Source organism: Pantherophis guttatus, chromosome 14 (genome assembly GCF_059756535.1).
Source record: "Pantherophis guttatus breed Tessera chromosome 14, ASM5975653v1, whole genome shotgun sequence".
Lineage (NCBI taxonomy): Eukaryota > Metazoa > Chordata > Lepidosauria > Squamata > Colubridae > Pantherophis > Pantherophis guttatus.
In genome coordinates, this window is record NC_142076.1 from 16,371,488 (window position 1) to 16,393,979 (window position 22,492).

At 45.0% G+C, this 22,492-nt stretch overlaps 1 protein-coding gene across 4 annotated transcripts in view; it reads left to right on the plus strand.

Annotated features, from left to right (window-relative positions):
- EEF2K (eukaryotic elongation factor 2 kinase) overlaps positions 1-22,006 on the plus strand; it is a 42,084-nt gene extending 20,078 nt beyond the window's left edge. For all 4 annotated transcript variants that reach the window (XM_087878533.1, XM_087878532.1, XM_034438810.3 and 1 more), the window contains 13 exons: positions 594-765; positions 1,452-1,601; positions 1,903-2,035; positions 3,897-4,024; positions 5,012-5,213; positions 6,044-6,111; positions 6,934-7,011; positions 8,449-8,511; positions 11,979-12,113; positions 12,647-12,835; positions 14,533-14,657; positions 15,732-15,910; positions 16,708-22,006. In XM_087878533.1, the coding sequence (XP_087734659.1) occupies positions 594-765; positions 1,452-1,601; positions 1,903-2,035; positions 3,897-4,024; positions 5,012-5,213; positions 6,044-6,111; positions 6,934-7,011; positions 8,449-8,511; positions 11,979-12,113; positions 12,647-12,835; positions 14,533-14,657; positions 15,732-15,910; positions 16,708-16,817 (1,732 nt within the window). In that variant the 3' untranslated portion in view covers positions 16,818-22,006. The remainder of the gene's footprint in view (positions 1-593; positions 766-1,451; positions 1,602-1,902; positions 2,036-3,896; positions 4,025-5,011; positions 5,214-6,043; positions 6,112-6,933; positions 7,012-8,448; positions 8,512-11,978; positions 12,114-12,646; positions 12,836-14,532; positions 14,658-15,731; positions 15,911-16,707) is intronic.
- Positions 22,007-22,492: the final 486 nt, after the last annotated feature.

Genomic DNA, 22,492 nt, shown 5'->3' on the forward strand with positions numbered 1-22,492 from the left:
GCTATCCTTCCTTCCTTCCTTCCTTCCTTCCTTCCTTCCTTCCTTCCTTCCTTCCTTCCTTCCTTCCTAGTGGTTAGAATACAGTATTGCAGGCTAACTCTGCCCATATACCAGGAGTTCGATCCCGACCTGCTCAAGGTTGACTCTTTTTTTTTTTTTTTAATTTGATTTATATGCCGCCCTTCTTCGAAGACTCAGGGCAGCTTACAATGTGTTAAGCAATAGCCTTCATCCTTTTGTATATTTATACAAAGTCAGCTTATTGCCCCCACAAACTGGGTCCTCATTTCACCTACCTTAGAAAGGATGGAAGGCTGAGTCAACCTTGAGCCTTGGCGAGATTCGAACCCTGCAGTAATTGCAGGCAGCTGGTCTTAATAACCAGCTTAATAACAGGGTGCCTTAAACCCTTGTACTACCAAGACTCTTCCTTCCAAGGTCAGTAAAGCGAGGACCCAGATTGTTGGGGGCAAGATGCTGACTCTATAAACCGCTTAGAGAGGGCTGCAAAGCACTATAAAGCGGTATACAAGTCTTAAGTGCTATTACTATCCTAGCTTCGCTGGACATTTGTTTCTCTCGGTTTTTTTTAGGAAAAAGCTGACCAATTTCCTCCACATGCAGAATTGGAAGGGGGCCTTTAATTACGTGGCCAAGAGGTACATCGAGACGGTCAGCCGGGACGTCTATTTTGAGGATGTGCGGCTGCAGATGGAGGCCAAGTTATGGGGAGAAGAATATAACCGCCATAAGCCCCCCAAGCAGGTATGTCCTCGCGCAGAATCCTAAATCGCAATCCTAAATTGCATTAACAGAGGGATACAATCAAGGCCAAGGGAGGTACTAAAACCACTCTATAAAGCCTTAGTAAGGCCACACCTAGAATCCGGCATCCAGTTTTGGTCACCACACTATAAAAAAAAGATGTGGAGACTCTAGAAAGAGAAGAGCAACCAAGATGATGAGGGGACTGGAGGCTAAAACATACGATGAACGCTTGCAGGAACTGGGCATGGCTAGTCTAGTGAAGAGAAGGACCAGGGGAGACAGGATAGCAGTCTTCCAATATTTGAGAGGCTGCCACAGAGAGGAGGGGGTCAAGCTATTTTTCAAAGCACCCAAAGGCCAGACAAGGAATCATGGATGGAAAGTGAACAAGGAGAGATTCAACCTAGAAATAAGGAGAAATTTCCTGACTGAGAGAGCAATCAACCCATGGAACAGAAGTTGCCTTCAGAAGTTGAGGGAGCTTCATCATTGGAGGCTTTCAAGAAGAGATTGGACTGCCATCTGTCAGAAATGGTGTAGGGTCTCCTGCTTGGGCGGGGGGGTTGGACTAGATGACCTACAAGGTCCCTTCCAACTCTGGTAATCTGTTAAAGAATCTTGGAGAGAACTATTGAACCCTCTTCTCTGTCAGTTATTTCTCTTCCTCTTCCTCTTTTCCTCAGGTAGATATTGTCCAGACCTGCATAATTGAAATGAAGAACAGACCGGGGCGACCTCTTTACCACCTGGAACATTACATTGAGGGGAAATACATCAAGTACAATTCGAACTCGGGATTCGTACGAGACGACAACATCCGTCTGACCCCGCAGGTAGGACTTTCTTCCCTGGCAATTCAGTGGGTGATGGATGAGCTTAAAGAGCCTATTTGGTAAGGTTAAGGTTAGAGGTACGAAGCCAACGGGGGTGACTTTGTGCCAGCCACTCTCTCTTAGCCCTAAGAAGCATTCAATGGCCGCCCATTGAAATCCCACTAAGAGAACTGCACGGACTTGTCCAGTCAATTCACTAATAGCGAAGCAGATAAAGACAATAAAACAGGAAATACAGGTAGTCCTCGACTTACAACAGTTCATTTAGTGACCGTTTGAAGTTACGTCCGTTCTCTTGCAGGCCTTCAGTCATTTCACCTTTGAACGCTCCGGACACCAGCTGATCATTGTGGACATCCAAGGAGTTGGAGACCTGTACACAGATCCTCAGATCCATACTGAGAGCGGCACGGATTTCGGGGACGGGAATCTCGGTAAAAAAAAACAGAGCGATCAATTGTCCTTTGGGGTGACTTAACTTCTTCAGGGGTTCGGGAATGTTGGAGAAGGGATCAGCTTCAGTTCTGAGAGACTTCCATCCTTTTTAAAAATAAAAAATAATTTTTTTTAATATAAACATCCCATCTTCCATTCAACAGTTTGTCGTCTGGGTACAAATATCAATGGAATGGAATGGAATGGAATGGAATGGAATGGAATGGAATAGAGAAAATATGGAATGGAATGGAATAGAATGATGGAATGGAATGGAATGGAATGGAATGGAATAGAGAAAATATGGAATGGAATGTAATGAAATGGAATGGAATGGAATGGAATGGAATAGAATGATGGAATGGAATGGAATAGAATAGAATAGAGAAAATATGGAATGGAATGGAATGGAATGGAATGGAATGGAATGGAATAGAATGATGGAATGGAATGGAATAGAATAGAATAGAGAAAATATGGAATGGAATGGAATGGAATGGAATAGAATGATGGAATGGAATGGAATAGAATAGAATAGAGAAAATATGGAATGGAATGGAATGGAATAGAATGATGGAATGGAATGGAATGGAATGGAATAGAATAGAATAGAATTGAGAAAATATGGAATGGAATGGAATGGAATAGAATAGAGAAAAAATGGAATGGAATAGAATAGAGAAAATATGGAATGGAATGGAATAGAATAGAATAGAATAGAATAGAATAGAATAGAATAGAATAGAATAGAATAGAATAGAATAGAATAGTTGGAAGGGCCCTTGGAGGTCTTCTAGTCCAACCCCCTGCTTAGGCAGGAAATCCTACACCGCTCTGTGCAATAACCTTCAAAATCTTCAACAGTATTCATTACATTAATAATAATTTTCTGATCTTGCAGTAGTAATATTGAGTATAATAAATATGTTCATTTTCCCCCTCTTTACATATCTTCTAATAAAAATATAATAATAATCCTAATAATCCTAATAGTAATAATCCTAATAGTCACCATAGCAGCAATCATGATATTGTTTATATCTCTACCTTAACACGTTTTCTACATTTCACTAATCTCCTCCTTTTGTGGCCAATTTCCAGTTTTATTCTCTAACCATCGATAAAATAATTCCCATGTCATATAAATATTCAGTTTGTTCTTTCTCTTTAATTGCAAGCGTTAATCTGTTCATTTCTGCACGTTCTAATATTTTCCTAATCACATTCTCGTCAGTCGGGATCTATTGGGATGCTTCCATCCTTGGAAGGAACAATCTTTAAACGTGGTTCCAGTGTGCATATGAGAATGGGGCAAAACTCAGTTAACAAATGTCTCATTCAGCAACAGAAATTTGGGGCTCAATTGTGGTCATAAATTAAGGACTACCTGAGGACTACCTGTATTGCGATGCTGTGGTGGAGTCCTTGGTGCTTCTAAGTTTGGTTGTTGGCTTGCAGACGTTTCATTATCTGCATAGGTAACATCATCAGTAAAAGGGGGTGTGGGGTTTGCTCCCTGTTTATATATAGTAGCCTGCCCTGCCAACGTTGGTAGGGGTGTGGTTTTCTCCTTGGCAGTTCCTTGATTAGGGTATTGTTTTCTTCTTGATTGTTTGTCTGGTGTTCATCCCTGCTTATCTGGTATATTGGTTGCTGTAGAAGGTGTTTTCTAGTCCTTTTTTTTTTTTAATTGCCTCCTTTAAATGATGTGTACATGTGGTTAATCTCTATGTGTCTGTTGATGGCTGATTTGTCTGAATGGATCTTGACTTTGAGAAAAATCGCTAGGCTTCCATGTAAGGCTTTGCATCTCGAAACGATTCCTCATTCTTTCTCTGGATGGTTTTCTACCTGTCCCAGGTGTGCGAGGGATGGCCTTGTTCTTCCATTCTCACTCCTGCAACCGGATTTGTCAAAGTATGAGGCTGATGCCTTTTGATCTCTCCTCCAAAGAGAAGGACGCCTTATTTCGCAGTAGCAAACTACTTGTAAGTATTGCCGGGAAAGGTGCTTTGAATCTAAGGAATTGCTGGGGGCCCATTTTGTGAAGACGATCTGGTTCACGAACCCACCGTTATTCGAACTGAAACTTGGCTTACATTATAAGTTTTCCTGATATTGATTTATAAGACTGATAGCATTGTGATTAACACCAGCTGCCTGCAATTACTGTAAGTTCGAATCTCACCAGGCTCAAGGTTGACTCAGCCTTCCATCCTTTCTAAGGTAGGTAAATTGAGGACCCAGTTTGTGGGGGCAATAAGCTGACTTTGTATAAATATACAAAAGTATGACGGCTATTGCTTAGCGCATTGTAAGCCGCCCTGAGTCTCCGGAGAAGGGCGGCATATAAATCCAATTTTTTTTAAAAAGTTGAAACTATCGTATTTTTCGGAGTATAAGACGCACCGGACTATAAGACGCACTTATCTTTTTTGGTAGGACAAACAAGAAAAAGAAATCTGCCTCTGCCTCCCAGCAATTTTGCCTCGTTGCAGCAAACAGCAAACAGCCTGCTTTACTTTCATTTTCGTTTTCAGCCTAGCTTGATTAGCGCAAGGGAAAAAAAATCTACTCCCAGCAATTTACCTCCTTGCAGCAAGCAGCAGAGGCCCGCCCAAAACAGCTGAGAGCAAAACAGCTAAGAGTCGGAAGGACCATCCAATCAACTTGTGCTAATTAGGCTGTGCTGAAGCTGAAAGGAGCTAGACTTCTTGCTGTTTGCTTGCAAGGAGGTAAACTGCTGGGAGGCAGAGGCCAAAGGGTGGGGGCCAGTGGGTGGGCGGGGCTACATTCGGTGTATAAGACGCACCCAAATTTTTAGGGGGGGAAGGTGCGTCTTATACTCTGAAAAATACGGTAAATCAAATTTTCACTCCCTTTTGAATGGGCAGCAATAGGACCTGCTCCCATTTCAGCAGAGACGTGTTTGTTGAAGGAAGTTCCTGGTTGAGGTTTTGTGTTTCTCTGCCCAGGAATCGGCTCAGACTGTTGTGCGGGGTACGGAAGAGAAGTGTGGCAGTAGCCGGGTGCGAACCGTCTCTGGCAGCCGTCCCCCCCTCCTTTCCCGTCTTTCCGAAAACTCAGGGGATGAAAGCATGAGCGACATGGCGTTCGACTCCTTGCCCTCCTCGCCGTCTTCAGCCACGCCTCACAGCCAAAAGTTGGAGGGCCTTCGTAAGTGCCCAGATGTGGTTTTTTTAACAAACGTTTCACTTAACAACATAAATTTTGCACTCAGCGGTCGCAACTCAAGGACTTACCTGTACGACCGTCGTAGCAACCCATGGTTACATGGTAAGAATTTGGGCACTTGGCAACTGGCATGTACTCATGACGGTTGAGTGTCGTGTGATCACAATTTGTAACTTTCCCAGCCAGTTTCTGACACGCTCCCAAGTCAACAGGGAAAAATCAGATTTGCTTTTAACGACTGTATGATTCATTTAAAAACTGCAATGGTTCACTTAACAACCAGGGTGCAAAAAGGTCATAAAATCAGGTGTGACTCATTTAGCAAGTGCCTTGCTTTGCAATAGAAATTCTGATCTCAATTGTGTTGTAAGTCGAGGACTTACCCGTAAGGTAATTCGCTCCAGCTTGACTGAAATACACAATTAAAATTTTTTTAAGTTTGAAGTTTATTAGATTTCTATACCGCCCTTCTCCCGAAGGACTTAGGGCGGTGCACAGCCATATTAAAACACATAGATTTATAAAATTTAAAACCAAATTAAAATCAATATATAAAATTGGCCCGCAAATAAAAACACACATACACCCATAATAAAATTCGTATTAGGCCAGTCTGGCTTGCTGGAACAAGAGGGTCTTAAGCATAAATTTGTATATATTTATTAATAAAATGCTGTCCTGGTAGTCCTGGACTTACGACCGATCATTTACTGATGGTTTGAAGTTATGACAGTGCTAAAAAAAAAGATGACTTGCAACTCTTCCATGACATCCTTGCTTAAAGAGTGAAATCCTTCTTTGTTTTAACCTAGATTGGCCTGTCTTTAATGAAGTCGACAATTTGGTTCACAAAGACCACGAAGGCCTTGATAATCAGCGGGTAAGTTCCTAGTAGACCTACCTGGATTCGCACATTATGCTTGGCCCTGAAGAGTTTGGGTTGGGTTTAGAATAATGCGTACATTGAGGCCCTGGTGCTTATAAGGCAGGGTTTTTGTCAGCCACACAAACTGTAATTTGCTCATTAAAATGGTGGTTGAAACAAGCCATGGTTTAGGGTCCTGGAAAAGGCAACTATTGGGTTGATGGAAACAAAAATCAGCTGGGTTTTTTTAACCTCCTAAGATGCTCTAACTTTACAGGAGTCTCCAAAACTGGCAACTTTAAGACTTGTGGACTTCAACTCCCAGAATTTCCCAGCCAGCCATGTTTAAGTGGAAGTGAACCAGTTATTAGAAGTTAACCGTGCTTAACCAGTTGAAGTCCACAAGTCTTTAAAGATGTCAAATTTGGAGACCTCTACTGTAGTGTGATATCAAGACAGACCTTTCTCTCCATTGTGATGTTCAAATAATGCTCTCCTCTTGCGTTTCCATTACTCAATGCATGGAGGACCAGTTCCATCATCTCCAGGTGGACCAGAATGATGGGCTGCTTTGATGGTCCTTCCCAACGGAAGAAAACGAAACTTTCACATCCTTCAGATATTACTGGGTGAAATTTCCCATCATAATCTAGAAGGGCAGAGCTGGGTCCCCCATGATTTAAATCCTGCTTCCTAATTTGGGTTGGAGGATCTCAACCCACAAGGATTTATAATACCGTTCCCAACTCGATAGGACTCATAGAGAACGACGAAGTTCCGTCTATAAAATAGGGGTACCCGAAAAGTCTTGTTTTTCTCCCCTGTTTTTATCCTTAGGATTCTGAAAATGGAGGGGACAGTGGATGCCCCAGTGAGAAGAGGAGTGATCACGAAGACATGGATCACCGGGAAAAGGTCATTGTTGTGGCCCGCCAGCAGAGCTGGTAGCAGACTCGGACAGTGAGGAGGTTGGGAAGGAACATGGGCCAATCTTGGAGTCTGGGGAAGGCACTGATGGGTGCTCTGCGTCGGAGGCAGAGATGGGGCCAGGGCCGTCTGACAGTTGTCAGCTGCCTTCGGAGTCGGACATCAGTGGGGCAGAAGAACAGCTGGAGCCTGTTCTCAGTGTATGCATGCACAGAGCTGCCAGGAGAAGGGAATAATTAAGGAACAAGGGTCGACTCAGGAGTAAAGCCAGAGATGGATGGCCCCTCCCATAGGGAATAAAGAGGAGCGAAGGGGAGTGGAGCTTGCAGGAGACAATTAGTTCACTTAATTGGTTCCTGACTCAGAGATTTCTTGCCAAGTTTTGAAGATATCGGCCTGGCAGCTCTCCAAGCCAGATGAGATCTGTGACTGTAAATTCTCCCTTGAAAGACTTGGCTGCACGTGAATGAGAAGAATTCACAGTCACTTAATAAAAAGGGGTTTTTTGTCAGGACAAGGAGTCTGCTTCATGATCTTGGGAAGCCTAGGTCAGAACAGTAATGCCTTTTTCCATTTCATACATACGAGGGCTACCTGTAACTTGTTTTTTATTTAGACCGCAAGGAGGGAGGTTAGCCCAGCGGTTTCCATAACCTGTTTTTTGAAATCACAGGAGTGTAATGCCACACCGTATTGGTGATCCATTTCTTTCTGCTCCTTTCTCCATAAGAAATAATATAGGCAACGATGGGCTGCTGGGGGTTCGGGAGAACCTCTAGCTAAAATTCTTTGCAGTTCGGAGAACCCCCAAATCCCACTCCTGGCTGGCTCCACCCACCCTGCCTCACCCCTCCCAGGAGTCCCCACGTGGCCCGTTTTGGATGCAGATAACCATAGGGCACACACTGAGGCTCAGGGAGGGGGAAAAATGGGCCTACCGGAAGTTCGGGAAGGCCCGTTTCGGCCTCCAGAGGGCCTCCGGAGCCTGGGGAGGCCGTTTTCGCCCTCCCGAAGGCTCGAGAAAAGCCTCCAGAGCCTGGGGAGGTCAAAAAGCTCTCCCCCCCCCCCGCTGTGGTGCAGGAGGCCGACTAGGCCACGCCCACCATGGCCACACCCACCCAGCAACTGGGCAGAGAACCCCTTGCTAAAATTTTTGAAGCCCATCCCTGAATATAGGACAAAATCCATACCAGAAAAAACAGCATTTCTCAGTGTTTTGAGTGTCTCTCTATGGCCTGGCTTAAAAATAGGAACACAAAAATGTCCGTTCAGATCTTTTAAATATTTAACTTGCCTCATTTTTAAGTTAGTCTCCCAGTTGACACTGGGCCAACATTTTTTTTTTTTTTTTAGAAGATGAAGATTTTACAAATGCTTTTCATTCAAATCTGAATTAAATTGTTCTCTTTTTTTCCCCCTTCTTAGGGTCATCTTAACTGCAACCGCAGACATGAATCTGATGAAGACAGCTTGGGAAGTTCTGCTCGGGTAAAGAAATCCGATTTTTCCTAAAAAAAAAATCACATTGGGTTTGCTTTATGCCAGATGACCTGCTCACCAAAATGGTTTAGTTTTCCCTGAATCGCTGAAGAACCTTTCACTCGTGGTTTACGCCTCTTTCTTCTTCCTTCTTCCTGTTTAATTCTTTCTCTTTCCAATTATTAGAGAAATAAACTGTCTGAGACCGCTAAACCGAGTTTCAGGAACAAAAGGGTGATTCTGCATGGATTTTATTCTATCTCTGGGTTTTTTGGCTTGTTCTTCTCTTCGGCTGTTTTGGGCTCTTGGCAAACAACTCCAGAACTTGGAGTGTGTGCACCAGCATCGCGATTTTTAAATGTTTTTAAAGTTGTAATCCAGAGTGGCCATATTAGCTCCTTTGGGACTCCCTACCAGGGGTGAAATGCTCCCGGTTCGGACCGGATCGCCTGATCCGGTAGTGATGGCAGCGGGTGGTTCGGAGAACCAGTAGCAAAAATCCCTGCACACCCCCATGCCCAGCTGAGCCGTGCAATCATCAGAGGCTTTTTTTTTTTTTTACTTTTAAAAGCATTTTTTCTACAACCTCTTCGGCCGAAAAAATGCTTTTAAAAGTAAAAAGAAAAAGCCTCTGATGATCGCGCGGCTCAGCTGGGATCGTCAGAGACTTTTAAAAGCATTTTTTCTACAACCTCTTCCGCCGAAGAGATTGTAGAAAAAAAACTGCTTTTAAAAGCCTCTGGTGATCCCAGCTGAGTTACCTGATCGTCAGAGGCTTTTAAAAGCATTTTTTCCTGCAGCCTCTTAAGGTTGTACAAAAAATGTTTTAAAAAGTTTTTTTTTTTTAAAAAAAAGTTGGCCACGCCCATTCAGTCACATTAAACCCTCCCCCAAGCCACCCCCACAGAACCGCTAGTAACAAATTTTACGTTTCACCACTGCTCCCTACCACATACCTAAGGGACTTGGTGGCTCATGGCTAAGATGCTGAGCTTGTCGATCGAAAAGTTGGCAGTTCAGCGGTTCGAATCCCTAGTGCCGCATAATGGGGTGAGCTCCCGTTACTTGTCCCAGCTTCTGCCAACCTAGCAGTTTGAAAGCACGTAAAAAAATGCAAGTAGAGAAATAGGGACCACCTTTGGTGGGAAGGTAAGAGCGTTCCGTGCGCCTTTGGCGTTGAGTCATGCCGGCCACATGACCACGGAGGCGTCTTCGGACAGCGCTGGCTCTTCGGCTTTGAAGCAGAGATGAGCACCGCCCCTAGAGTCGGGAACGACTAGCACATATGTGCGAGGGGAACCTTTCCCTTTCCCTTTTACCATGTACCTAATGTGAGAATGTGCTTAAATGCTTAGCTGTTGAAAACACATTTCTTTCCTAATACAGATTAGTTCAGGGATGCCTGCAGGGAAGTGGAGGGTAAAATATAATTTGCATTGTCACAAAACAAACTTCCCCTCCTGTGGGACGCTTGTTGTGATGTTCTCAAGGAGCAGAACTCACGGCACGCTGTTGCAATGCACATTTTGTCAATTCTGTTGAAAATTTTATGTACTGGAAATAGTTTTAACTCTTCCTGTTTACGTGTCCGGTGTGAAGCGTGCTCTCAATGTGATTGTGTCTCTTTGCGCTCGCTGCAGACGTATCAATGGGTGCATGCACACACGTATGAAAATCTCTAGGGGTACGGTCCTGGCTTCCTGGCTGGCTGGGGAATTCTGGGAGTTGGAAGAAGTCCACGCTTCTTAAAAGTTGCAAGGTTGAGAAACACACACAGTCCTAGCCCATCTTAATAAAGTGTCATTGTGGTCTTTGGCTGGAGTTCATTTTCTGATCTGGTCTACTTAGATCAGTTCATGGTGAATTCAGACAGTCTGTCTTAACCCAACAAGTTGCGGCTTACATGATGTGTGTACGTAGTCCAGTGGTGGCAGTGGTGGGTTCCTCCCGGTTCGGCCTGGTTCGGCCGAGCCGGTAGCGGTGACAATATGACGTCACCGAACCGGTTCTGTTTGTTCGGGAGCTGGCCCCCCGCGCTCACCCCCTGCGTTATTCTTTTATTTGGCTCCACCCTCAATCTATTACTGCCTCCCGAGTCCCAGCTGATCGGCTAGAAGGAAAAAAACTGTTTAAACTCTTGCCGTGGGGCTTCAAAGGGCCGCCCTATAGCTGATCAGTGTTAAAAGGCAGTGTGGTGGTAGACCGGTGCCTCCAAAAACAAATGAGTAGACCGGTGACTCCAAAAATGAATGAGTAGACCGGTGCCTCCAAAAACAAATGAGTAGACCGGTGACTCCAAAAACAAATGAGTAGACCGGTGACTCCAAAAATAAATGAGTAGACCAGTGCCTCCAAAAACAAATGAGTAGACTGGTGCCTCCAAAAACAAATGAGTAGACCAGTGCCTCCAAAAACGAATGAGTAGACCGGTGACTCCAAAAATAAATGAGTAGACCGGTGTCTCCAAAAACAAATGAGTAGACCGGTGCCTCCAAAAACAAATGGGTAGACCGGTGCAGCTCTGCAAGCAGTTAAAAGCCTGGTAGACTAGTACCTCTGCAAAATCCTAAAGAATTGTCACATGACCATCAAGCCATGCCCACAAAATAAGCCACGCCCACAAAATAAGCCACGCCCACAGAACCGGTAGTAAAAAAAATTAGAACCCACCCCTGAGTGGTGGATTTCAACTAGTGTTACTACAAGTTCGCATTATGCACGCTCTTCGCTCGCACTCACGCCAAACTTGCGCTGCTCGCAAGCGCAGTGTATTACAGAACGGCTGAGACGCGTCAATCCGCTCTGCCGCACCTTTCAGCTGGGCTAAAAACGACCAAATATAAGGTATTTATAACGCAGGGGCGGGCGGGAGGGGCAAAATAACCATCAGAGAGAACCGGTTCGCTCTCAGCTCACCATCATCACTACCGGCTCGGCTGAACCGGGCCGAACCAGTAGAAACCCACCACTGACATATTTCATGGCTGAGAAAAGCGCTCTCTAAGATTTCAGTGTGAACGTTTTTTTTAACTTACGAAAGAAGTTTTGGAGTTCCACCATGGAGCCATTTTTGGCCAGATAAGTCTTCTGCTGCTGGACTTCAGCAGTAGGCTGTGAAGAAGCTCAGTGAGAAGAACGTAGAGGGTGAAGATGTGAAGTAGGAGGTCTTCTTTTGCTTCTCCTCGCTTTCTTTCTTTTAACCCTTCAGACTGAACCAAAGGTGCTTTTCCAAAAAAAGGCAACTGGACTTTCTTGGGGGGTTTTTTCTCCCTTGAAAACATCTTGGTTCTCACCCATGAAGTTTTTCCAGTTCTGAATGAGAAGCTAAACATTTTCAAGGAAAAAAACAAAACAAACCAACAAGAAAGTCCAGCTGACTTTCGGAAAAGCACCTTTGGGACCGTCGTAACTTGGATGATTGAGAATCTCCGTGGACGTCGGACTGAAAGATCTGATGGACGTCCCCTCTCTTCCAGGTCTGCGTGGAGAAATGGAATCTCTACAACGCCGCCCGAGTTCACATTCACAGACCTTCTTGTGTCGCGGTAGAGGTTCAGAGACTCAATGGCCTGGAGCTGGAGAAGAAGATTGGGAAGTCCATCCTTGGAAAGGTGAGGGCTAAGTGGCCTCTTATCTAATCGTTCCCTAAGCACAGGGGTGGGCTTCAAAAATTTTAGCAAGGGGGTCTCTGCTCAGTTGCTGGGTGGGTGTGGCCATGGTCAGTGTGGCATAGTCGGCCTCCTGCACCATGGGGCGGGGGCATTTTAGCCCTCCCCGGGCTCTGGAGGTTTTTCTCGAGCCTCCGGGAGGGAGAAAATGGCCTCCCCAGGCTCCAGAGCCCCTCTAGAGGCTTCCCGAACATCCGTTTTTCGCCCTCCCTGAGCCTCTACATGCACCCTGCACTTACCTGCATCCAAAATGGACCGCATGGGGACCCCTGGGAGGGGCGGGGAGGGGCGGGTGGGGCCAGCCAGGAGTGGTATTTGAGGGTTCTCCGAACTACACAGAATCTTAGCTAGAGGTTCTCTCGAACCCCTGCGAACCCCCAGCAGCCCACCCCTGCCTAAGCAGCATCTCTACCCGTCTCCCATGGTCTTTCCTAGGTACCATTACAGCCTTTTCCCCCCTCCCTCCTCTCAATTAGGTTCACCTGGCCATGGTTCGTTACCACGAAGCTGGCCGATTTTGCGAAAAGGATCAAGAGTGGGACCAAGATTCAGCTCTCTTCCATCTGGAACATGCAGCCGAGTGTGGAGAACTGGAAGCCATCGTGGGGCTGGGCCTCATGTATTCTCAGCTACCTCATCACATACTTGCAGAAGTCATTTTACAGGTAACTGTTTTGTCCCCGTCTCACACACGCACACAAACAGACAGCCGGGGGTTAAATAAACTGGCAGACAACCAATTCTTCCGATAAGAAGCTTGGCAGCAACTCAGTAGCTGCTTGCCAAGAACTTTACTCATAAACAAAATACACAGTTCAAGAATTGTGCAGTTCGGAAAATAAATCAAAGGCAGATAACGTTGTTTCCAAAGATGCAATGTGACTTGATAGTAGTTAGTTTTGTCCATCACAGAGTCTGACCGGCCACCTCACCCCCTTTTATACCCTGTGGGGTGTGGTCCAGTGACTCAGCTTAATCTCTGGCATGCCTTTTCTTCTGTTGCGCACGCTTATCTCTGCGACGCTGCCGAGGATCTAGCCAAGACTCATCTCCCTCATTACTGTCCACCTGTGGCTGCGTGGACGTGCTTAGCCCCGGCCCTATCTCTTGCCCTTCGGCGGACACCGAAGGCATTGCCAGAGAGGAGGGTCCTGGAGAGGGAGGCCTTGCCAACTCCTCCCCTTCACTCTCGGAGTCCTCTCCTGCCGATGACACAGGCTCAGGTAACAGAACCACAACAGTAACTACAGGCAGTCCTCACGACCGCAATTGAGCCCCAAATTTATGTTGCTAAGTGAGATAGTTGGGTTGCAAAGATCCATACATTATTTTTCAGCCCGATTATGTTCTCTAGTTTGGGTAGTGAAACTTCTGCAAAGAGAACCACCAAGCTCAGAGTGCACCAAGGATCCCACAGTTCTCCTCCTCCTCCTCTTCTCCACAAACCCCACTCCCTTTTAGCATTGATGATGTTACCAAGTTGGGTCCTGAAATGTCTGCAAGAAAATGACTTATCTCAGAGCGCACCAAAGACCACAAATTCCTCCTCCCCCTCCTCCTGTCTTCTCCTCTTCCTCCTCGTCCTTTCTACTTCTTCCCATCCTCCTCCTTCTCTCCACAAGCCCCGCTCCCTTTTAGCAAGGATGATGTTCCCTAGTCGGGTCATGAAACATCTGCAAGAAAATTCAAAAGAGCCTTGGTGGCGCAGCCGACTAAAGCACTGTTAAGTAACACCAGCTGCCTGCAATTACTGCGAGTTCAAATCTCACCAGGCTCAAGGTTGACTCAGCCTTCCATCCTTCCGAGGAAGGTAAAATGAGGACCCGGATTGTGGGGGCAATAAGCTGACTTTGTATAAAAAAAGAACACCGCTTGGGGGGGGCCCGAAAGCTCTACTAAGCAGGTATATACAAAAGTATGAAGGCTGTTGCTTAACGCATTGTAAGCCGCCCTGAGTCTCCGGAGAAGGGCGGCATATAAATCGAACCAATCAATCAATCAATCAATTAGTCAATCAATTAATCAAACCAATCAATCAATCCACCAAGCTCAGACCACCAAAGACCCCATAGTCCTCTTCCTCTGGTCCTCTTCCTCCCCCTCTCCTTTTCCTCTCCTCTCCTCCTTTTCCTCCTGTTCTTCCTCCTCCTCCTCCCCCTTTCTCTTCCTCTTCTCCTTCTCCATCCACAAAACCACTCCCTTCTAGCACTGATGATGTTCCCTCGTTGGGTCCTGAAATGCCTGCAAGAAAACCACCAAGCTCTGAAAGCACCCAAGACCCCCCTCATTTCAACCCTGAGCTACAGATATTTTCTGTTATCGGCCTTCTTTTTTCTTTCACCCGCTTCCACGTCTTCTGTAGGACACAAAGCAAAACAGAACCAAGGGCTTTGAGTATTTGTGCCGAGCAGCCGAAGCTGGAGACCGTCCTTCCATGATTCTTGTCGCGAGAGCTTACGACACGGGCGTGAACCTGGCGCCAGACAGGTACTCTTACGTAGTTCATCCCTATACATTTATTTTATTTTATTTTATTTTATTTTATTTTATTTTATTTTATTTTATTTTATTATTTTATTTTATTTTATTTTATTTTATTATTTTATTTTGTTTATTATTTTATTATTTTATTTTATTTATTTATTTTATTTTATTATTTTATTTTATTTTATTTTATTTTATTTTATTTTATTTTATTTTATTTTATTATTTTATTTTATTTTATTTTATTTTATTTTATTTTATTTTATTTTATTTTATTTTATTTTATTTTATTTTATTTTTTTATTTTTATACCGCCCTTCTCCCGAAGGACTCAGGGCGGTGAACAGCCATAATAAAAACAATGTACAAAAATCAGAATTTAAAAGCAGATTAAAATAATTAAATCATAGGCCGAATTGAAAACTCTCATTTTAAAACCAATTTTTAAAACCCCATTAAAACCAAATTAAGATCATCAGAGCGGCTTGCTGGAATAACAGGGTCTTCACTGCACGACGGAAGGCGCGGAGGTCGGGGATCCTTCGTATGTCCGGGGGTAATTCATTCCAGAGGGCAGGGGCCCCCACAGAGAAGGCTCTCCCCCTGCGGGTCGCCAGTCTACATTCTTTGGCTGACGGCACCCTGAGGAGGCAATCTCTGTGTGAGCGCACCGGTCGGTGGGAGGCAATCGGTGGCAGAATGCGGTCTTGTAGATAACCAGGTCCTAAGCCATGGAGCGCTTTAAAGGTGATAACCAACACCTTGAAGCGCACCCGGAAAACCACCTCGCGCAAGAGGGTACAGGTAATCCTGTACAGGTAATCCTCGATTTACAACAGTTCATTTAGTGACTATTCAAAGCTACAATGGCACTGAAAGAAATGACTTATGACCGTTTTTCAAATTTGTGACCTATGCAGTATCCCCATGGTCATGCGATCAAAATTCAGATGCTTGGCAAGCGGTTCATATTTATGACGGCTGTGATGTCATATGATCAAGTTTTTTGACCTTCTCACAAGCAAAGTCTGGAGACCGTTCATGTCGACTTCTGTTGTTTTCCGACTTTCCCCGCAGGGAGCAGGATTGGAAAGAAGCATTGCATTGGTACGACAAAGCTTTGAACATGACCGATTACGACGAAGGGGGCGAGTACGACGGCACTCAGGATGAACCTCGTTATCTCCTCCTTGCCAAAGAGGCAGAGATGCTGATGACGGGAGGATTTCATTTGGACCAGGATCTGCAGAGATCAGGTACGAAGCTGGCTTGTTCCGGGCTTCTCCGTGGGGAATTCCAGCCTCTAAAATTCTTCGCAACATGGCCATTTGGCCCGGGGCCCCAAGGGGGGGGGCTCCCATGCAGGGGTGGGCTTCAAAAATTTTAGCAAGGGGTTCTCTGCCCGATTGCTGAGTGGGCGTGGCTATGGTGGGTGTGGCCTAGTTGGCCTCCTGCACCACAGCGATGGGTAGTGGTTTGCCCTCCCCGGGCTCCAGAGGCTTTCCTTGAGCCTCTGGGAGGGCGGAAACTGCCTCCCCAGGCTCCAGAGGCCCTCTAGAGGCTGGAAACAGGCCTGTTCCCAGTCTTCCCGAACTTCCGGTAGGCCCATTTTTCGCCCTCCCCGAGCCTCTGTGTGCGCCCTGTACTTACCTGCATCCACAGGTAAGTACAGGCTTTTCTCGAGCCTCCAGGAGGGTGAAAACGGCCTCCCTAGGCTCTAGAGGCTCTCTGGAGGCCAGAAACGGGCCTTTTTCCAGCCTACTTCCAGTAGGCCTATTTTTCGCCCTCCCTGAGCCTCCGTGCGCGCCCTGCACTATCCAAAACGGGCTGCGTGGGGACTCTTGGGAGGGGAGGGACAGGGTGGCCGGACCAGCCCAGGAGTGGGATTTCGGGGTTCTCCAAACTGCACAGAATCTTAGCTAGAGTTTCTCCCGAACCTCTGCGAACCCCCAGCAACCCACTCCTGGTCCCATGAGACCTCATGGCCAGGGGTCTTAGGCGCATGAAACCCCCTCGATTGGATTGAGTCTTCCCCTGTCATTGTCTCTTCCAGGAGAGCTTTTCACGGAAGCTGCTGAAGACGCCATGCAAGCGATGAAGGGCCGACTAGCCAACCAATATTATCAGAAAGCTGAAGAGGTTTGGGCCATGATGGAAGAATGAAACACCGCAAAAGAACCCCCTTCCTTTATATATTTCGATACAGAGACCATTTTTTTTAATTTAAAAAAGAAAAAAAAACCACAACATATTTTGTTCCGAAGCTGTATGGAGAACCAAGAGAGAGAGAGAGAGAGTGAGAGACAATTTTTATATATCCTGTGAACGGATCTTCTCTTTAATGTGTGATCTTTTTTTTAAACTTCGTATTGGGATCTGATTTGGCAGACCCCAAATCTTCCGTCTTTGTGGTGGAATGCAAGTTTCCTGATTCCTCTCTCGATATTTTTTTTTTCTTGTGGTGCAATTTTCCAAGTTTTTTTTTAAACAAAAAAACAAAAAATTTGGAAGACGTCCTAGATCCTCCCGGTTTTGCTAGGAGATCCGTTCTTGTAGATCTCTCTGCCTGGCTGCTGGCTTCATTCTCCAGAGTTATTTCTATAAATGAGATTTATTTTGTTTTTACATGTTTATTTGCTTTACAGTCCAGGAGTGGATCCCCTCCAGATGATTGAAAGTTAAGATAGCAGTGAGGATGATCTAAATATCAGAAAGATTCTTTTCTAAACCCACTGTTTTAAAAGCAGGCAGCAGTCTTTGAGTTATGGCTTGCCGTTATGGTCATAAGTCGTAAAACGGTCATAAAAGGAATCACGATTTTAGGACTTTTTTTCTGCAGCCATTGTTAACTGCTCTGGGTTTGCTGTGGTGTGGTTTTGGCAAAGTAAACGGTCATAAATTGAGAACTACCTGTACATATTCTTCTGTTCTAGCTTCAGAGGGTTTACCCCTGCATTTTTTCCCCCGCTTACATCCATCTTTTAAAGGAGGCTTTGCTGTCCTCATCCTGAGCCAAGATGAGTTTGCTCTAAAATGGGGATTTAAAATTGCATTGCTTTAGAGTCCCTGATTAATGGAATTGATGGCTAGTCCCGCTAATCTGTAGCAGCAGCTGCTGTTCTGTTTTCATGTAGGGTGAATGAACAATCCGGCACAGCAAACGCCAATGCAACTCAAACGATCTTTGAAAATTAAATAGTCAAATCAAAAATAAAATGAGTTTACATTAAGGAAGTAATTGTAAATAAGGAAGTTTAAGGAAATTAATGTAAATAAAATGAGTTTACATTAGCCTGATCCTTTAATCTGGGCTCCTGATTTCTTTTTCTTGACCATAATCGAAATCATTATCTGGGTTTCTAAAATCTAAGCCAGTATTTCTCAACCTTGGCCACTCTTAAGGTGTGCGGACTTCAACTCCCAGAATTCCCCAGCCAGCTTGGCCGATTGTGGAATTCTGGGAGCTGACGTCCACGCATCTGCCCTGTTTCCCCTAAAATAAGATATCCCATGATAATAAGACCAATCGGGCTTTTGAGTGCATGCGCTAAAATACCAACACCCCCCCCCCGAAAATAAGCCCTCACCGAAAATATTTAAATGCAGGTACAGCTGCTCTCCGCCATTTCCTCTGGTTAGGGTTAGGGAGACAGAGCCAGAAATCAGGTAAGATGGCAAGAGGAACCCCGTCGTGCTCTACGTACCCCAAAATAATAAGACCTCCCCCAAAATAAGGCCAAGCGCTTATTTCGGGGTTCAAAAAAATATAAGACAGGGTCTTATTTTCGGGGAAACACGGTAGTTGAGAAACACTGATTATAGACAGTACTAAAACAGCTTTGATGATTTATGCATCTCATTTTAAAACAGCAGAACAAAAGCCAGCTTCTAAGCAAGCATTGGTTTCGCCCATTTTACAGATGAGGAATACTGAGGCTTTTAGAGGAAAGCAGCAACCAAGCTTGGTCAAGACTAGAAATTCTTGGCGATCGATTGCAAATTTCCTAGGAATCTGCGGGTCTGTCCTGATTGACCTTTTGCTCTAACCAAACTTGAGTCATTTTGAGCAACGCCTTACTCATTAAAGACACTGAGTTCTGCAGCTGAATCTAAAAAAAAACAGAATTTTTGGCTGTCTTATAGAATTGTACCCTTTTAAGGAAATTAGCTGGAAATTGCTTTATCTCCTTCCATGTCCACCGATGCAGAAACTTTTTTTAGTGATTAAAAAACATCTTTAGCATTCTTTGCTCATCTCAAACAGATACTGACCGTTGTATAAACAGAATCAGATTCAGCTCACGACATTTTACTGTTTTTTTCTAAAGTAGTTTAAGTAGTTTTTTTTTTTTCACTGCAGCTTTTAAGACTATTTGCTTGAATGCCGTTTTATACCGATTTTCTTGATTGTTCATTTTTATGATCAAGCTGGAATTCTGATAAGAGGAAGCTTGTATTTCCAAATATAACTTTGATACGGTCTTGGAATTTTGGAGGTTGGTAGGAATATACTTGTAATAAATAAGAATACTTCTGCAGAGAAAAATTGGTAGAAATGAAAAATGGATATTGTATATCCAGGGAAGGGAGATAGAAAAAGCCACGTTGCATATTGTGTTTTGCATTTATTTGAGGGTCAAACGTTTTTTGCAATTTTCAATTTTTTGCTCAGAAGAATTGCACACTGAAGAAGAATTTGGCTGCTTCTCTAGAGGCAGGTGAGAGGTGTATGGTTAATTAAAGGTTTCCTTTTATTTAGTGTGCATGTCTACTCTGCCACATAACAAGCAGTACTTAAATCTGTAAATTTTGCTGTCCACATGGATCATTTAAAGTCCTTATGCCCTCAATTGTATTGAATAAGCTTTAATATAATCTCGCCCCTCCTGTTCAACATTTATGTGAAGCCGCTGGGTGAGATCATCCGTGGTTTTGGGGTGGAGTTCCATCAGTACGCTGATGATACTCAGCTATACATTTCCACCCCAGACCATCCCAATGATGCCTTGGAAGTGATGTCCCAGTGCCTGGAGGCCGTGCGGGTCTGGATGGGGAGAAACAGGCTTCGACTCAACCCTTCCAAGACCGAGTGGCTGTGGCTGCCGGGGTCCCGGTATAGCCAGCTGACGCCATCGCTGGTTATTGGGGGCGAATCATTGGCCCCCACGGAGAGGGCCCGCAACTTGGGTGTCCTCCTGGATGCGCGGCTGTCTTTAGAAGGGCATATGACAGCCGTGGCCAGGGGGGCTTTTTGTCAGGTTCGCCTGATACGCCAGTTGCGCCCCTTTCTGGACCGGGACTCCCTACGCACGGTCACTCAAGCACTCGTCACTTCTCGTCTGGACTATTGTAACGCTCTCTACATGGGGCTCCCCTTGGGGTACACCTGGAGGCTCCAACTGGTGCAGAATGCGGCTGCGCGGGGGATTATGGGAGCGACGGGGCGCTCCCATGTGACTCCTCTCCTGCGCGAGCTGCATTGGCTTCCGGTGGACTTCCGGGTGCGCTTCAAGGTGTTGGTGATCACCTTTAAAGCGCTCCATGGCTTAGGGCCAGGATACTTACGGGACCGCCTTCTGCCACCAATAGCCTCCCACCGGCCGGTTCGCTCCCACAGAGAGGGCCTCCTCAGGGTGCCGTCGGCCAGACAATGCCGGCTGACGACCCCCAGGAGGAGAGCCTTCTCTGTGGTGGCACCTACCCTATGGAACAATCTACCCCCAGAGATACGAGTGATCTCCGACCTTCGGATTTTTCGTCGGGCCCTAAAAACTTATTTTTTCCAGTTAGCCGGTCTGTCTTGATTTTAGGGTTAGTTTTAAAATTTTAATATTGATTTTAAATTGACAAGTTTTAAATTATGGGCCAAATTTATAAATTATTTTAACTTTATTTTTTAACTGTGATGTTTTGTATAGATGTTTTTATCTTGGCTGTTCACCGCCCTGAGTCCGAAAGGAGAAGGGCGGTATAGAAATTTGAATAAAGTAAAGTAAAGTAAAGTAATAAAACAGCTCGTGAACAGGAAGCTTTTGAGTCAAGATACAATAGTCTTAAAAAGCAACAGAAGGGGTATGGCCATACTTTTGACAGGTCATTTCAACAAGTGCAAACAAGTTCAAAATAAAATAAAGCCCATAACAAACAAACAAAAAAATTCAACAGTTTGATGATGTCATTGTACATATGTATAAACTCTTCACTTCTTCCAAGAACAATGAATAAAACGGGCAATTTTAGAGGAAAACAATGTTTATTTGGAAATGTCAAGATTACTGTTTCGCTTCTTTTTTTACTTGAAAAATAGGTTTTGCTGAAGTGTTTAGGAATGCTTGAAGAGTACTGCCCAGAGTAGAATTTGCAATCTTTACATTGCATTCGGCAAGATCTTAGGACTTCTGCTGGTTTGTCTATGCAATTCATTGTTAACATGTGCTTTGATCCGCTTGTGTGAATGGTTGTTAGAGAATGCCCCCTAACCACATTCCCACGGCCAAACTCTTGAAAAGCAGACAATAAGGTGTTTAATTTACATCTTGGACTGTCCACGGTAGCTCGAAAGGACCGATTTCTTATCAGTACAGAATCCCTGCAGATAGATAAAAATCATGATCTGCCAGGACTTTCAAACTTTCTCTGTAAGTGTCTTGATTTCTATCTAATTAAAAACATTTCTGATTTGGCCTTTGGGGTTGTGTCTGTGATCCTTATTCTGGATCCAAAGATGGTAGAGATCACATTTCTTTTGCTAAATGTAAGAAGGGAGAAAGTTATCTGGTTTCGCTTTCCGATCTCTTACAGACAGGGATCTGGAATCGAATCTACCCTGTTGTTAATGAACCCAGATTCCCAGTTGCAGCAGGACCTAGTGTTGAAGGATGGAGTTGGCGTTTCCATGGTTCCCTGCCTTGGGTTGTCTTTTGCTTTTCAATCTGATTGTCCATTAATTCCATTTCCTTCTGCACCCTGCCTTAGATGCATGATTCTATTACCTCTCTGTCCAGCAGAAACATGACAGATCCTATCAAGAACATCGGATAGATAAGACGTGTCCTGGATTTGACTGACAAGCTTCTGCTGATTTCTATTTGCTCGACAGATTGACGAATCTTATAAAACCGCGATGAATGTAGTATTTTGAGCAGCGCTACACGCTGGGTTTCTGGCTGCAAGTAAGGAATAGTAGCAAACATTAGACGGTGGCTAACAAGCATTAGAGCAGATGGGTTGAGCTGGTGGCATAGAGAGAGTTTTAAAAGAGCTCAAGTCTTGTGAATTATGTTTACATTGCCCTGCAAAATAAAAAATGGCAGAAAATGCTGTGATATGTTTTCAATAAACTTTCTCAAGGACGGATTTTGTCTGCATCTTTTATTTGGGGATCTTAGCCGTCAACGGATTTACTGTTTTTTAGGTTCTTGAATTTATTTGCAGTTGTTTGGGAAACATTGTATTCAGGGGTGGACTTCAAGGGGTCTCTGCGTGGTGGGCGTGGCCTAGTTGGCCTCCTGTACCTTGGCGAGGGGGCGTCGTCGTTTTTGACCTCCCCAGGCTCTGGAAGCTTTCCTAGAGCCTCCAGGAGGGGGCGGAGACGGCCTCCCCAGGCTCCGGAGGCCCTTTGGAGGCCTGTTTCCAGCCTTCCCGAACTTCCAGTAGGTCTGTTTCTCGCTCTACCTGAGCCTCTGCATGCTCCCTGCACTTACCTGCATCCAAAATAGGCCATGTGGGGACTACGGGGAGGGGAGGAGTGGGTGAGGCCAGCCAAGAGTGGGATTTGGGGGTTCTCCGAACTGCACAGAATCTTAGAGGTCCTCCCGAACCCTTGCGAATCCCCAGCA